The following is a 17163-nucleotide window of genomic DNA, read 5'->3' as shown; positions in this document are numbered from 1 at the left end:
AAATTACATGTCCACCTGATTTGTAAATGTTATTGTTCCTTTGTTTGCTGAGCTGCTTCCTTTTTTTTTTTTTCTAGTTGTGAAAGTCATTTCCAGTCTCCATGCTTCTCAGCTCATTAGTTTACATAAAAGAGACAGTGCTATTACTTCAGTGTTGTATAGTGATCACATTTGAAAATGAGGAATCCCATCTTGTCCTCTTTTCCCTGTAATAATTCTCTAGCCCTGGTTGGCTTTCTGGTTGTCATTTCTCATCTTGTTTTAGTTATACTGATGAAGTTATCACTGTGGCAACCAGAGATCTTTATTAAATTAGTCACAGAAGTGTCTGTGGAGCTCCAGCCTCTCTCGTTCCTCTTCATCCAGCAGGAAGCTATCGATGTATGAGAACAGCTCGTCTGACGCCATAGGGGAAATGAAGCGCTCTCTATCCAGCCCAAGTTTGTCCAGCAGCACCATGCTGAAGTAGGACCTGGAGATTCTGAATGCTTGTCTGCAGAGAACCATGACACAGCAATTTGATCATTAAAGGGGTGGTCCACTATCTCACAGATAGAAATCACTCAGATGGTTATAATCAGTATTTTTTCAAACGAATGAAGTCATTCCTAGTAATGAAGCCACAAATGGTCACGGTACAACTCTGCAGTTCCCCTCAGCTCTACAGAGAGACTGTCAGCTGAGTGTTTTTATTGTTTTTCTTTCCACACTTTACTGTTCTTGTAGCATTGTTTTAAAATTAAACTGCACTGTTAAGCTGAGGAAAACTGAGCTGCAGGAGTCAGATGATAATTCCCCTGTGTGTTCATCACTACAAGCAACTCTTTTTATACTACATGTCATTTGATCCATTGAAAACAAAAATATTGATGAGTGCAGCTTTATCTGAAGGTCACTGGCTTACGGGAATTACATTGTAATGCTGTAACCCTTTGATAATAAGCCCTAAAGAATATTCCTGTTCTTATGTAGATTTCTGTCCAAAGCTCTGGAAGAATGTGGTTCATGTCGCTCTCCGTTGTGGGATTTGTGTGTCAATGTAGAGACTAAGTTAGGAAAAAGCTTTCCATTCTGGAAAAAGTGAGCAGTTCCCCCTTACTCAAATTGCACAGTTGGTGGAAACTTCTGCATTTCTGTGCTAAGATGAAGTAGTGCCAACATTTGAGTGGCCCTCTGTGGTGCAAAATAGTAGATTATAAAGAACTTCTTGCTTACTCACTTATTCTCGTGGAAACAAAGCCAGACGTTAACTATTAATGTTCTGTTAACACTTTTGGCATTTTGACAGTACTAACGTGAAATTATTATTTTGCCATTTTTTTAACCTCAGTAATGTTTCACGTAGACTTTTTCCTTTTAATGCCTTCTTATTAGAAGGCTCCTGACATTTAAAGAGAGTGAGGAGAAACAACTCCTTTACTGTTAATTATCATGTGAGCTCTATAGAGCCGCTTTAGGATGGAACTTTTCCCCAGAATGAACTATAAAACATCTGAATAACAGTAATGAAGTATCTCGGTTTTACCTTAACCCCTCAGTCACTTCAGAATTTAGCAGACTTTCTTTTATACGTCCTGTCTCACGAGGCGGAGAGCCCAGGAGCTCAATAACAGTTACGTGTCGCAGGTCCAATCCACAGTCTGCTTTCTGGTGGAAAACAGGAAAATACAGTTCTAGGTTCTTGCTGTTTATTAAACTTTCTTTGTTACTGCTACAATTTCAAGGGATTCATGTGAAGTCACCAGCAAAACAGGAAGTTTTCTCACTTGTATCATGATGTTTTGCAGTTGGTAATCTGGGTCTGATATGTTGGGTGCAGACATGATCAGCAGCCTCCTCTTTTCGTAGAACTGATCCAGGAGAGCTGGGGCTGACTTTACATCAGATTTAATCTCCATTGCTAAAACGCAAAGGTCATCCTGGTCATCCAAATTACATCCTGCTTTTATACTTTAAATACATTTAGTTGGGTGCTGTATGTACGCAGTTTTGAGGTACTTTTACTTTACCTGAGTAATTCCTTTTTGCTACGTAAATCATTATTTTACAGTGGTAGTTACTGGTTACTTTTCATGATTTTGCATAAGACGTTTATCAAATACAAAACATTTGTAATGATTCAAACCACCTTTTTGTGTCTAGCAGTGTTATAGTGTTATAAATATTATAAGCATTTCACAGGTTCTAGAAGTTATTAGCATGTCAACAAATAACGATTTCAACTCTAGACTGTCCAGGTTGTTTCATTTTCAACTGTTTAGAGCCCAAATACACAAAATGATCTAATATTTCACAGCAATGTAACATACAATAATAAAGAGGCCTTTAATTGCAATGGATTGTTTTCAGATTGCTTTACTGATAGTTTTGCCTCTGTTAATGTTCTAAGTTTTTCTATTTGTTCTATATGCAGCAAATTTTAAAGCATTTTAATGCAGACTCAGTACTCACGAACGCATTCAGCAGTGTTTCCGTCCCAGTCCCGGCTGAACTGGCAGACACGACTGGACACCCCCCTCAGTTCATATCCTCCATCACAGTGGTATTCACATGTGGCACCATAGTTATTCCCATCAGACGAGCAGGTGAGGAAACCATGCAGAGGTGCAGATAGTTCGGGACATCTTTTGACTGGGAGGAGGTCAGTGAAGGTCAGTGCTCGTGTTCTTTAATGAATGTGTAGTATTTAAGCTTCTTTCATTAGAAGAAAGAAAGGTTTCCCAGCTTACCCTCAACACGTACAATAAACTTGCAGGCGGCTTTGTTTCTTGCTTGATCATATACTTTGTATTGGATAATGTTTGCTCCCTCTTTAAAGTCGGTGCCTGGCTCCTGGCCGACTAGTATTACGCTGCAGAAAGGCAAGTGGGGCCAAATGTTTAATTCCATTTGAAAGTTTACAGAAAAAATAAAGCAAAGGAAATTAGTGGCATACTCAAGTGATTTATCAGCAGTATCTTTAGCAGTGGGAGGGTCCCAGGTTACCCTAGCAGTGAGTTCTCCAGGATCAGCAAACTTGAATCTGGATGGAGGACATTTGATTTTTGGCGGATCGATATCTGAAATAAACAGTTTAAAACTTAAGAACAATGTAGAAGATATTACAGCAAAAAAATAGAGTTGAATGGCAACATCTTTGTTAGACTATTTTATAACAATAGTTATACAGAGCAGAGTATGAAGATGGAATGTTAGCAGATCCCAGTTCTGGATTCAGTCCAATGAAAAGTTGTTTTTTTATCAGAGTGGACCCACTGGGAGCTGGGTTTGTGAAAGACTGATGGACTACTGGATAGAAATACACAGAGCAAACTGAATTCGCACTTATGGCAGTAATTTAAATTGTAGTCAGTAAGAGTTTAATGCTGCTGACTTAGTATTACATATTGTACATGTATACCTGAACACACTGGCTGTGCTCCGGTCCACGACCCCCTGTGCTGACAGATGCGTGAGTGTTCCCCCTCGATGCGATACCCTGGGTCACAGGTGAACTCACACCTGGAGTCCACCATAAAGCCCTGAGTGCAGGTATATCTGCCATGTGGAATAAGGGGCAGCACATGGCAGCGCCTTTCTGAAGAATTATCACCACAAAGACATATAGTGATTATGAAGTGCAGCTAATTGATGTACTTTTAATTCATCTTCATATTGGAGCTTAAATTCGAAACTTTCGCATACTACGGCAGTAAGCAGTCCCAGACCACCGTCGGTTGGCAAGGCACCGAATCGAGCTCTTCCCCACCAGTCGGTATCCTCGGTCACAACTCATCTGGCAGAGGGTGCCCAGCGTGCTCCTGTAGGCCACACCTCGAGGGGAGTGGCAGGTCACCTCCCCATTGGTCAGACCCGGAGAATGACACCAGTAAGGGTCTGTTTTTGGAGAGTAATCAAACCTAAATCTGTGTGAAGCTACTGTATAATGGCGGGTACCAGACCACTCTTTATTTGATGAAACATTTCACAAAGAGGGTGAGTGCTCATGAACAAAAAACTCCATTAATTTACTTTTTTTACGTGGATACAAGAGGTATTAAAGGGACTCCAGCTATTATAGTGTAAAGAGTAATGTGGACAAAATGATTCTAGAAGTACCGTTACATATTGTTAAATGTTTTTCCATACGCACCTTTGTAGTCTAGTTGAGGAGTTTGTTCTTCCTCTGCAAAGTCATTGTAGCTGTCATTGACTGTTGTCCCAGAGCCAGCTGAAACAACAAAATAAGAATCAGACATGTGGAAACGATGAACAAACATTTAGCATTTTTCATGTGACCATGGTCAGTCAAACGTTATTTTTCATTGGGCTTTTAGTATGAGCAGTGTTTTGTTTTTTTTATGCAAAATCACATTTCAATAACTTCCTTTCATGTTTCATAAGCTCAATAACATTCCTGTGCTTAGACACCTGGATTTGCAATCAGTGACTCTAACCCAAGTCCCAAGCAGAGATGGGTCATAAAACATGGCAACCTTGCAAATAGATCATGGTTTTTTTGTTTTTTTTTTAATGGTACAAAAATTAATGTAGATTTCAGTACAAATATTTTACATCATATTATCTTCTTGCCTTGATTATATAATAATTAATGAATTATTCACTTGGAAATAGTTCAGCCTCTTCCATGTTATAAGCTGAATGGCTTGTGTGCTGGCCTTGCTTCTGAATCTCATCTTTCTACATAATAATTCTCTGTTCTCAGCAGTTTTGGTTCAGCCACATTATGAAATCCCCAAAACAACTCAATGTTTAGAACTTAGTGCCAAACTTTCCAGTCTGTCGACCTCCTCCCCCACCTCAAGTCAGTTCCTGTACTGCTTCCTTTCCTTTAGCTCAAGCTTTTCTGTTCTCTGGCACAGTTGCTTTAAACTAAATTAGGTTCACTTAAACGTGGTTTCTATTAATAATGATGCTTCTACACTATTACAAGCTCAAGATTGTTCCAGGGATGCGTGGATTAAACATACCATCAGCATTTTTCTCATAATGAGCCCAATGTTTCACTCTTCCCCAGACTAATGCTTCCTGAGTCTCCCTTACAAAGAATTAGTCACAGAGGAACAAGACAAGCTCAGCTCATCAGTTTGATGGTCTGTACTGCAGAGCTGAAGTAGACACAAAGAACACACATTACTTCAGGTTCCTGATAGCTGGCAAGCACCATCACATATGGAAATTAGAGAAGTAAGAATAAGTACAAATTCAGGATACTTCTACTTTGACAATTTTATTCTATGTACTGTTCTGCTCCACCTAAATTTTGAGAGAAATATGATATATTTCACTCTATCACATTTAAATGACAGCTATAATCAATTTGTTTTAGTTAAAATGTCAGGAAATCGTTCTTTTTATATTTTCCTACAGCGCAAGCAGACATCTTCAAATGTCTGATCAACAGACCAAACCACAGACATTTAGTTAATGTACAACAATGAATTAAATCTATAGAACCAGAAAATGTTTTTCATTGAAAAAAATTGTAAAATGATGAACAACTAGAAACCCCAAAAATGTTAATGGATTTACCATTTACTAAAATAACAAAATTCAATCGAAGTAAAATCTTTCCTAGATCATTTATCCTCTCATGACTGATGGCAATTAATCTCGGCACAGTTTGATGGGGCCTCACCCATAATTTGGAAATCACTGTTCTAAATGACCTAGCTGTAAAGCAGATCAAATGTATTATCACAATGTAAATAAAGAACATGGATGGCTCTGTCACACTAAACTACTGAACAAGCTGAACAAGGACAGGGCCAGAAAAAATCAGATTCTCCACCCCAGGTCCTCCCCCTGTCACAGTGACAGGTACCGGCTGTAAAAAGCACAAGAAGTGACCAGTGATCTGAAGCTGAAATAAATCATTCTCATTATAAATAAAATAACATTCATATATTTTAGCACAATAGAATATTGTAGCAGGCAGCACTATGGCGGAGTGGTTAGTGTTAGTTAGGTCCCCCTATCAAATCCCGGCCCGCTGTAGCCTTTCTGTGTGGATTTTGCATGTTCTCCGTGTGCATGCGTGGTTTCCCCCGGCTATTCCATTTTCCTCCCCCAGTCCAAAGACAAGCATGTTTGGTTTTCAGGGAACTCTAAATTGCCTGGAGATGTCAATGTGAGTGTGAATGTTTTGAAGACCCTGAGATAGACTGGCTACCTGTCCAGGGTGTGCCCCCCCTTGCCCAAAGACAGTTGGGATAGGCTCCAGGCCGTTGCGACCTTGAACAGGATAAGCAGTTAAGATAATGGATGGATGGAATTTATGGGTTGTTGTATCCAGACAGATAATCCCTCTAAAGGTAGGATTTTAAATGGTAAATGGTTATTGGCACTCAACGCACTTTACACTGATTCTTATTCACTCCTTTGCACTTAATCACATGATTTTACATAAAATCACAATCACACACACACTCACACACCAATGGGGGAGGTGCTATGCCGCTGCCCAACACTCACCGGGAGAAACTAAGTTGGGGTTCAGTGTCTTGATAAGGTACACTTTAACATGTGAACGGAGGAGCTGATTGTTTATGTTTATAGATTGATTATCTGTTTATGACTATTTGGAGATAAGTTATTTATTTGACATTCCTGACATGGAGCACACAGTATAAACAACCTATTATCCTATTCATATACAGTTTATTATTTTCGAAAAGGGTATTAAATATTAGTTTAAAACCATTTTAATTATTATTCAAATGTGCCAAGACACACAGTGAGCATCAGGCCTGACTCGCCCTACAGCCTTTACCACAGAGACGTGCATACTGCAGGCAGCAGTGATGAGTCACATCAGAGGAAAGTGTCTGAGGTCTGATCTATGACAAAGGTCCTTTCAATCGCTTTACATTATCATCTGAGCTTATGTGAGCTTCAGGGTGGATGTCAGGTCACGTTATTATCTTGCGGGATTAATGAAGGCTTTAGCGCACTTGGCTCAGAGGGGAACTCCTCGGTAATTAACTGGCAGAGATTGGTGCTGAGTTGTAATTAAACTGCCTGGTCAGCAAGCAAAGAGAAGCACCTGAAGAGGAAGGCAGCTCAACAGCAGCTCATTTGAAATTCACTTTTACTGGACTGCAGCCAGTTGCATGTTGGAATATGTTGTGGGGGAGCTGCATCCCAGCTCTTCATTCCTGAAGGGAGGGGTGAACTCCATCTGCATTCACCCAGTGGCCTCCAAACTGCAGCACATCTGCATCTAATAGAATTGTTAGTCCTGCTGAAATGAAGGTATTTCTCAACTGCATGGAGGCAAGATTAATGTTTGAATGTTAAAGTCTTAAAAAATATATTTTTGGTTAAGATACAATGAAACAGTAAATGTACGTAAGTACATTTATATAAATCATTTGTGGTGCTTGCTTGGCTTTTACATTGGAATTTGTATTTCATTCTGAATTTCGGAGGGCACTACTGGGCTTTTTATTCTGCTGTGTTAATCTGTATGTGATCCATTGTCACTGACGAATCAATCAAATCAGATCTGAAATAAAAAAACACCTGAAACTGTTCCTTTGTACAAACACCTTAATTTAATGGTCTCACTTTAGTAAATGTAACAATTTGCTGCCTTTTATCATCTTGAATCACTTTATCCTTTGGCGAATTGGCACAGGCATATGGTCTGACTCCTCCCAGGCCAAACCAAATAAGCAGACTGAATAATATTGTTTTTTAATACAAACGTAAAAATGCTGCCTACACACACCATAGGAGTTATCCAACAGACTAATATACTTTAAATAACGGTACGAACTTTCTTTTGAGTAACTGGTCGGAATACATATTCTACCGATGCGATAAATTTACATTTTGAGCAATAACAATTACATTTTAATTCAGAAACCTGGGTACATTACAAAGAAAACTCACCTGTGAAGAATAAAATGAACACTGCAACAGTGCGTCTAATGGACATGTCAGAAACACAAGGATGACACTTCCGACGGGGGGAAAACTTTCTTTGTCAAACTGGTTCAGATCCCAGAGAACCGACAGAGAAGGACAAAGTTCAAAGTTATATTCCAGATAAAGTTTACAAGGAGTGAAACAAAGAACTATTCCCAAAATGATCCCCGCTGTGGAGAACAGTCACTCCCGTCTATCAGGAGTCTCCCCAGATTTTTGTACAGGATCCTGGTCAAGTCTAAAACCACTTGGTGGCACTGTCGGACTTCTCATTCGTGCGTTTCATCCAAACAGAACTCCACCCCTTCAAAAATCACATGCGACTAGAGAGTGAAGCTTAATAGAAGCTCCAGAGTAAATAAAAAATACGGACTTGATTGAACTAAAGCTTATTCAGAAAATCGTTGTCTCCCTTTGAATAGATACTCAACTGATACTTAATGTTTTTGCCCCTATTATGATACTCATATAAACAAGCTATTATCTTAATTTAAGTTACATAATACACCTTATTTACTGTAGAGGGCTTAGCACTCTTAAAAACAAGGATAGAAAATGCTTCACAGGCATAACAGGGTCTGTGTTAGTAAGTTACAAAACAGAGCTCCCGGGTTTGCTAGTGTCAACTTAACACAAATGTAAACATTATTTTTCTGATTAAAATACCAGGGGCGAACATAAAGTGAGAGGGAATTTGACTTGCGGAAAAAAGAAATCGTTGTCTTTTTAAATCAGCGTCATGTCACCACGTTATGCTAATTTTCCTTACCCAGCTGATGTAATTTGACCCTTCACATATGTTATATCAGCAACGAAATAATGCATTTGATTATAAAGTCAATAAGCGTTAACAGCAGGAAATAACGCTGCGGCTTTCAAAATAAAGGCATTTTTTAACAAGCTAAATAATTTTACAGTAACTGAGTGGTTAAAGGTAATTTAAGATAGTTCATGAAACTGGCTCTGCTTATTTCCAACTTGGTGGAAATACTCAGGTCCATGTTGAAACTAAAGTTCCTCCACAAAAACGTACGTGACATGTAAAATTTATACTGGCAGATCCAACTAGTCTTTAAACTTCAACAATCCTTTAATTTGTCAAAGCTAATATTTCTGTGGCTTTGGGCCGTTTCACTTACGAAACATTATCCCTTTAATCGCTTCTACTGAAATAACGGTTTAATATCAAACGAGGTAATACTATTTATTAGTTTGCAATGCAATGGCCCTTTTATGATCACCTCAACCCCGGGTTTGGGGCTTGATTATACTAACCAAATATAGCCTTTAAAGTAGTGTAAAGTAAATAGTACTTTGACATCTTTACGGACATTTGGCTGATTAAACTAAAGGATTGTAACTGCGGGGTTTATATGTATAATTGAGCAGTTAATCTGCTGATGTGTTCATCATTTGACTGTAAAATGTCAGGAATCTGTAGAAACACCAGTGCGATAGAAACATGAGTCTGCTTATGTGTTAAATTCCATGATTGCTTGTAGTCAAATTTCACTTTTTTTACTTGTGAAGACGTTGCACTTGGTTTTTTGTGGCGCCAGGTGGCACGTGTTCCACATATAAAACTGCGGTTTACAAAAGTTTTTTTACCAAAGTTTCCCCGTTCGAATGAACCGTGTGTGTGTTCTGGGTGATTTTTTCCACGTTTTCAGAGCGTGGTTTATTTTGAATTCCCCACCTCAGATTTGACGCTGGTCCGGGTTGAGTCGAGCTTTTTATCCCTTCAGGAAAGCGAATTCGGCTTAGTGACGACACTTCCCCTCTGTCCTTGGATTTATCCCGAAGTTTTTCTCTGTCCCTTCTTAGGACTCTGTGAAGTGAACTTTTCTTCCTTTGTTCATCTCAAACTACAAACACCACCATGTCGCCGTCATCTCGGCGGCTTCAGACGAAGCCGGTGATCACCTGCCTGAAGACTTTCCTCATCTCCTACAGCCTCATATTCTGGGTGAGTTATAACGGGGGACAACGAGCTAAAGGAGCAACAATGGGCTAAAAGCGTCGGCGATGCCAACGGGGCTAACAGCATCATTTCCTCAAATCAGAACACGGACATACGTGGTTAACCTCCTTTTATGGGTTCAAAAGTGTTGGATATAAGTCGACACGTGAATGTGGGCTTGTTTCTGTGCCGATACAAAGAACCACTTGTTGAAAAAAGCACCGACCGTTAAAAACGTTGGATGTTGGCGTCGTTCAGCGACTCGGAGGAGAAAGCCATCGTGTCCTGAACACGAACCGCTAGCTGCTCGGAAACAACTGAGCTACGTCAGGGATCGTCGTTTAGTTATTGCAGGTCACAAATGATCATGTCTGATTTGTTCGTTCTTGTTTTGTTTTTTTGTTGTTGTTAACCGTAAAATATGCCTCTGTTAACGTAAAACTGCAACAACTATGATCAGCCAATGAATCGATTGACGTTAGTTAAATATTTGATTTTGAAGATTTTTCCCCCTTTTATTAACCAGTAAGAAACAAACCAAACCTAAATATAAAAAGTGTGGAGCAACACCTTGTTTGAAAACTTTTAAACTTTGAACAGGCCTGGATAATTAATCGATTGACGATCGATTGACAACATAATAATTTAACCGTTTTGTGACTCTCCTAAAGACATGTTCTATAAAATGACCTAGTATGTTTTCGTGTATAGCGGCAACAAGTCTATCAGTCAGTTGACAATCAATAGATAAGATTGGCCTAAATAAATCTTTTAAAGAACTACAACAATTAGGCGATTTATTAAATGAAGATCAATGAATAATGTTTAAACCTAATTTATTTCATTGATAATAATAACTGGATTTATAAAATGTCAGAAAGTAAAAGTAAAATATTTAGCTTAGAGCCTCCGGTTAATGGATTAATGATCATTTGGTAACGTTACCTTTTTCCTTGATTGGTTGTGGTCTGTTAAATGTCAGACACAAATCATAGCCAATGAATTATTCATTTAGAAGTGCAGTGACTATATAGTCTGTTACTGATTTTTTTTTTTCTTGATTAGCCATATTGGTTGGTCTATAAAATGTCAAACAATCCAATAGCAAACATGTTCAAATTAGAGTTGTAACAGCAACATTTCATCATTCCAGTTTGGTAAATGTGAATATTTGATGCTTTTTATTCTCTTTGGGTTTTGGACTGTTATGTGGTAAGTAATAACATACACATTTGCCATTCTTCTCTTAATAAAACACCAATTAATTGCCTAATCAAAAAAAATAAAAATTAGTTGGGGCCCTGATTCTGTTTACTATCAGAAAAGAGAGTTCTTCAAGGAAACCGTAAATATTAACATCACAGAACCTGGAACCATAAATGTATTAATAAAAACGTATGATCATTATAAAATAAAGATTGATCAGGCTAAGTTTCTTTTCATTGTGGTTTGTTGGAGCTCATGGGTGACTCAATTCTAACCTTAGGAAAAACTGAAGGTTATTTTAAAGTAGCTCAGTTGGTAAAGGCAGTCGACCACAGGGTGAGTGGCTATATGTTGAAGTGTGCCTGGGTAAGACACTGACCCCCTAACCTATCAGTGCAGTGCCAGTCCAAGCCTGGTAGAAATTGGGGAAGGTTGTGTCAGGAAGGGCATCCGGAGTAAAAACTGTGCCAAATCAACATGCGGACAATGGTACGCTCTGGCGACCCTGAACTCACGGGATAAGCCGAAAGGTCAAAAAAAAAAAATTATAAATCCTAATTTGCTGTCAGGTTTTATATTTGCAATGTAAAGCTGTGACACATCATCAAAATTTGCTTGAGTGGATTTAGTTTTTTTTTTATCCAGCCCTTTTTTGTTATGCGATTACTGTGAAGTTACATTTGTTTGTTCCACATACAATATTTTAGATTTAATGAATCTACTAATTGATTTTATAATGGTTCATTCATCATTTAGGTCCAAAACGTAAAGCTATTCGAATTTATTATCACAGAACACAAGGATTCAAATCAGAATCTGAACAGTTGCTGATCAGTTTTCCGCCCTTCAACAATTCAGTGATAAGCATAAACGGTAGTTGCAGTGATAATTCTGTGTAGGGAAAATATAAATATGTTGTTTGTGTTTAGAAATAAACAAGCACTTATTGCTTTTTTCATTGCTGGAAATCTTTGTACTGAGCAAGCTGCCACCTCAGACTGCTGCTGCTGCTGCTGACACAAAGTTCAGGTCAGTGCTTTTACCTGATAATTTATGGCTCTTGGCTGGTTGCACTCCCCTCAAGCTAATGACTTGTGTGGGCAGTGTTAAAGGGAAATATGCTGAGATGATTGAACCGCAAGCTGAGGCTAGTAAGTTTTCCCAGGTGTCTTTTTCCTTAAATGTTGACCAGTAAGTAAAGTAATCTGCATATAATGAATCTTCTGACAAGTGGAAGGAGGGTTTATCAAATATGTGTTCATTATGAACAATATTAGAGGCTATTACTGTTTGGTACATCTTGTCTTAGAGCTTCTTTACCCAGTTCTAACTCATCTCTTTCTTCTCGTCGTCATTTCCTCTCCAGAGAACAGTGGATTTCACAAAGGAAATCAATAAAGGAAATTGTGTTTCTTCTAGATTCAGCCCATCATGGTTCTTAATTAAAAGTATTTCTGATATTTGCAAGATTCAGTGGGCATCACAGGGCCATCTGCTTTCTCTCCCTCTTTCCCTCTCTATCTATTTTGGCAAATTAGATACCTAGATTTTGGATTGTTGGTCATAAAAAACAAAAGATGTGTAATCAATACATTTAATCACAAATCTTGCATTGGTGTGTGTGAGTGATTGATTAAAACCCTGCACTAATGATGTATAATTAGGCAGGTAGTTTTGAGTCTTAATCTTCAGACATAGCCCTTAAATCTGTGGTTTTTTGATGCCTGAGCTGACTCGCCCTGCTGTCTCCTCCAGTTCACAGGCGTCATCCTTCTGGCTGTTGGGGTTTGGGGGAAGGTGAGCCTGGAGGCCTATTTGTCCCTGGCATCTGAGGACAGCACCAATGCACCATATGTCCTCATTGGGACTGGAGCCACCATCGTTATTTTTGGACTATTCGGTTGCTTTGCAACATGCCGCGGCAGCCCATGGATGCTCAAACTGGTCAGTGAAGGAGCAGAAATTCAGACATTACCTTCAAATGTGACTATTTATAATTATTTGTCTTGTTTTATTTCCTCAGTATGCCATGTTTTTGACCTTTGTGTTCTTGGCTGAGCTTGTGGCCGGTGTCTCAGGCTTTATCTTCAGACATGAGGTGAATTACTGTTGCAAAACACTGCAATACAGTTAATGGGTCATATCTGTTTAGTAAATAATATATTTTGGTTTGAATTCATCAGATCAAGGCCAAATTAGGCATTGCCTATGAAAAAGCTGTGATGTCCTACAATAGCACCCAGAGCAGCAGCGTTGCAGTCGACACCATCCAGAGGACCGTAAGTGGGAGGTTTTCCATGACACTAATGGTGTAAATCTTATCTCGCTTTGTGTTGCATTGCACAAACCAAAGAACTCTTGTTTAAATAGGAACATTTTAAAGGGTAACTCAGCATTGAACCATAGGGAGCAGATAAGCAGCCCTGCTCTTTTCACTGCAGGTAATTTCCTAGTAGATGATTTAAAACATTTGCAGTGACCTAACTTTTCTTTGTGGCCAAAAGAGCAGCATCCAGTAGTTTTTATTTTGTTTTTGTTATTTAATCATTTACCCACTCTTTTTGATCCACGTATATATATCCTGCATAAAGAAATTTGTTAAAACTTTGTTTGTTCTCCATGTAGTTGCATTGCTGTGGCGTGAAAAATTACACAGACTGGAACGACACACTTTACTTTAAAGAGAAGGGCATCCCCATGAGTTGCTGCAAAGAGAACGTCAAGTGCTCACCGGAGACCCTGAAAGACCTTAACAAGGCTGAGAACGAGGTCTACACAGTGGTGAGTTCACTGCCTGTACTATACCTAGATATCAGTCACAGTTAAAATAAATGTAAGCATGTTCAGGGATCACACCGGGTCACTTAGATAAAAACCAGCCCAACTGTAGTTGTGGAACAATTTAAAAGGCACTCTCTAAGTCTTTGCTTTCTGCTTTGTAGGGGTGCTTCGCACGGGTGACCAGTGTGATGGAGGCAAACCTAGGAATCATTGCAGGGATCTCTTTTGGAATTGCGTTCTTCCAGGTACATCATGCATTAAATGAAAATATTTTTTTTCCCAACATCCAGTCTTGTTGTTATAGCTGGGACTATCATAGCTATCATAGCTTTCATGCATGGGACTAGCACTAAACCTTGAAACCCGGTGTGTTACACTGGACACTCCACAGAACTGCAGCTGAAGTGAATATTTATATATTATGATATTTATTATTTAGATCACATTTTAGCTGTAAAAAGAAAAACGGGCTCTTGGGATTCCTATATAGCACCTGCAGTATTTCAGGTACTACAAACAGCAAACCTGCCATAGTAACAGTATATAGTAATGTGTAAATTCAATGTAAATAGTTAATTAATGCTGCAGTTTGGGAGATGAAAGACATGTATTTCCTCATTGTCAAGGCAAAAATGTGGATGTGTGTTAATTGACCAATTAGCCTGGTTTTGTCCTCCAAGTGGGCAAATATATAAGCGACATTACATAAAAACGGTTATAGTTAGTGAACATGGGCAGTCAGAATGTCTAGAAGGGTTATATCTGGCCAAATTATTTTGTACCATCTGTTCAGGGACTACAGATAGAAAAAGAATATTTGGTGCATTTACAGCAATGTCTTTAAATATGCACTTTCTGGTAGCTCAATGGGTAGAACTGGAGGATGGGATGCAGACGTCAGTGGGATCAAATCCCTGCCTACCCACCAGGTGTGTCCCTGAGTGAGACAGTACAGCATTGTAACATGTATGTGGAATATGTATATGTGCTCAATGACAATAAAGGTTGTTCTTCTTAAATAAACCGGTAAACAAAGAGAATAGGGGAACAGAGGAGTCAGACAGAACCAGACATATTAGGCGTTATGATGGTCCAGACTGACAACGGTTTCAGTCCACTTCCCTGTCTGTACAATGACGGCAGTTTACACTGATAATCAGCTCTACGTCTCTGCCCATGCAACACTGAGTGGTGGTCAGTCTGTCTTCTCTGTCCCCTGACCCTCCACATCACACGCTACATAACCATGAGGCCACTGCCGCTGATTACTCTCTTCTCTGTTGCATTGTTTATATATGCCGGGAAAGAGGCTTTGATTAGTATTTGCAGGTGTAGCTATCCTTTTAGCGATTGCTGAAGGTGACTCTTTGCATTCAGGTTTCCATTGCTGCCTGTCTTCTCCTTTTGCTCTACTTTTCCTGGTGCATTGCAGTGTTCCTTCTTATTATTTCTACTGTCAAGAATTGTTATGAGTCACTTGTGTCATTGTGAACGATAATAAAGAAAACTTTAGACCATAGTTCTAAAAATGCTCCAAAACCCCACAGGGTACTGTTAACTAAATTAGTTTACTTCACTGTCTTCCACTTTGACAGTCCTAAGTGTCATATTCATGTACTACAGCCTGTCTAAATCTACTGCTCAATGTCAAGTATCAATTAAGTGTCAGTTTCATAAGGAGCAGTGGACAGGATGGGTCTTTCACAGTGGAGATAATCTGACACACATTGTAAAACTAAGGTCCAAAGTTGAACTAGATAGTCACTGTGCAAAATCAACCACATTTACCGGAGGTAATAACTTCAACTTTCACCTTCGCTTTCACTTAGCGGAAGCGTTGTTTTGACAACATAGTGTAGGTGGGCAGTTATTTATAGCCTGTCTGAGCAGGCTGCTCCATGCACCCCTCTCCCTCTTATAGTACAACAACACAAACTATTATTGTTATTGGAAATGCGTGGAAATGTGTCTGTTTTGACAAATCTGAAAGGTATTTTATGTGAAATTTCTTTTCTTTCAGCTCATTGGGATATTCCTGGCCTGCTGTTTGTCTCGATACATTACCAACAACCAGTATGAGATGGTCTAACAGTGACTTTACACAGGTAGTTATTAAAAATTGGGCATGTGTACACTGCAGTTTCTTGTTGGGAGAAAACACCACATTTTCACAAATAATCGCAAACTTGTGTTAAACATACAAAGTCAACTCTCCACCCACGAAACTGCTGCAGTGGTTTAATTATGGAAGATTTGAATGTTTTCAGTTTGTTTGTTTGTTTTGTTTTTGTTTTGTTTTTTGGACTAACAATCTGTTTTCTGGCTGTGTTTTTAGGTTTCTGATGGGCAACTCCTGATGCAAATGGAGTCAAATGAATCACCTGTGATTTTATTGTTTGTGTGTGTGTCTGTCAGTTAATATCATTTTAGAGAGGGGAAAACACTCACTGCTTCTTCTTTTATTTAGTCTCACAGTGACAAACATGTAAAAGGAAACCAAAAGGGACAACACCCACAGCATTGTTTGACAAAACAAAAAGGGACCTGGACACTTCAAAGATCATTTGTTACTCAATTAGGGATTTAATTAGGGACCTTTGGTTAAGCATAGATGTAACCAAATGTAACTTTGAGTAAATTAACTCTGTTTGTCAACATTTCAATTTCTTATATCTTTGTATTATGTGGCTGCTTTATTTTGTAATTTTGCTAAAGTTAGTCTGTAGCTGAGCAGAAGAAATGTAGATGAGCTGATATGTGCAACACTAAGTGCATTTGTGTGCGTGAAACCCATTTAACCTGAAAGATGGACAAGAACGTGTCACCTGAAATCATGTGTGTGATGTACAGTAGGGACATTTGAGTCGTGTGGAAAATGAGCCTTATTGTGTGTAGGCCAGTATTGTTGAAAGCCTGTGTGCCAATTGTGACAGCCCAGCCAACTTATTATCACAGTTTTCAGTGTTAAAGTGTTATTTTGTTTTGATGCATATGAAATACTCAAAAAATAAAGATAAAATCCATTATCTTCACCATGAGTTTTGCATGGAGCTAAGAATGTGTCAGTGCCACAGGTGAAGTCCACAGGTAAAGTAACAACTTTATTGTGGAGATAGTAGATATTGTGGGAGGAGTTAATTTTAAAATCTAAATTAAATACAATGTGCAGGGCAACTTTTAATTTAACCTTATTATGTTAACAATATGAGAGTTATATAACAGAAATATCAAAAGTGGACTGTGTCGGCATTACTAAATAAGATTAACCACATGTAAATACCACA

The 17163-nt window shown here is 38.8% G+C and overlaps 2 protein-coding genes across 4 annotated transcripts; one reads left to right on the top strand and one right to left on the bottom strand.

Annotated features, from left to right (window-relative positions):
- Positions 1-102: 102 nt before the first annotated feature.
- On the bottom strand, positions 103-9647 carry srpx2 (sushi-repeat containing protein X-linked 2). Of its 3 annotated transcripts, XM_067518091.1 has the most exons (11): positions 7897-8185; positions 4971-5108; positions 4133-4210; positions 3685-3876; positions 3401-3577; positions 2936-3059; positions 2730-2851; positions 2452-2631; positions 1767-1900; positions 1526-1647; positions 103-493 (listed from the first exon to the last, which is right to left on the bottom strand). In XM_067518091.1, exons 4-11 carry the CDS (start codon positions 3773-3775, stop codon positions 313-315), a joined length of 1131 nt encoding a protein of 376 aa, XP_067374192.1. In that variant the 5' UTR covers positions 3776-3876; positions 4133-4210; positions 4971-5108; positions 7897-8185; the 3' UTR covers positions 103-312. The 3 variants fall into 3 exon arrangements, with proteins under 3 accessions (XP_067374192.1, XP_067374194.1, XP_067374191.1); XM_067518093.1 differs by lacking the exons at positions 4971-5108; positions 7897-8185 and adding an exon at positions 9629-9647; XM_067518090.1 differs by lacking the exon at positions 4971-5108 and having other exon boundaries at positions 7897-8189.
- On the top strand, positions 9596-16911 carry tspan6 (tetraspanin 6). Its single transcript, XM_067518097.1, has 8 exons — positions 9596-9898; positions 12854-13042; positions 13122-13196; positions 13282-13377; positions 13724-13879; positions 14041-14124; positions 15900-15984; positions 16215-16911. Exons 1-7 carry the CDS (start codon positions 9812-9814, stop codon positions 15966-15968), a joined length of 756 nt encoding a protein of 251 aa, XP_067374198.1. The 5' UTR covers positions 9596-9811; the 3' UTR covers positions 15969-15984; positions 16215-16911.
- Positions 16912-17163: the final 252 nt, after the last annotated feature.

Source organism: Channa argus, chromosome 10 (genome assembly GCF_033026475.1).
Source record: "Channa argus isolate prfri chromosome 10, Channa argus male v1.0, whole genome shotgun sequence".
NCBI classification, from domain to species: Eukaryota; Metazoa; Chordata; class Actinopteri; order Anabantiformes; family Channidae; genus Channa; species Channa argus.
Note: the sequence above shows the minus strand (reverse complement) of the source record. Positions and strands in the feature narration are given on the sequence as shown.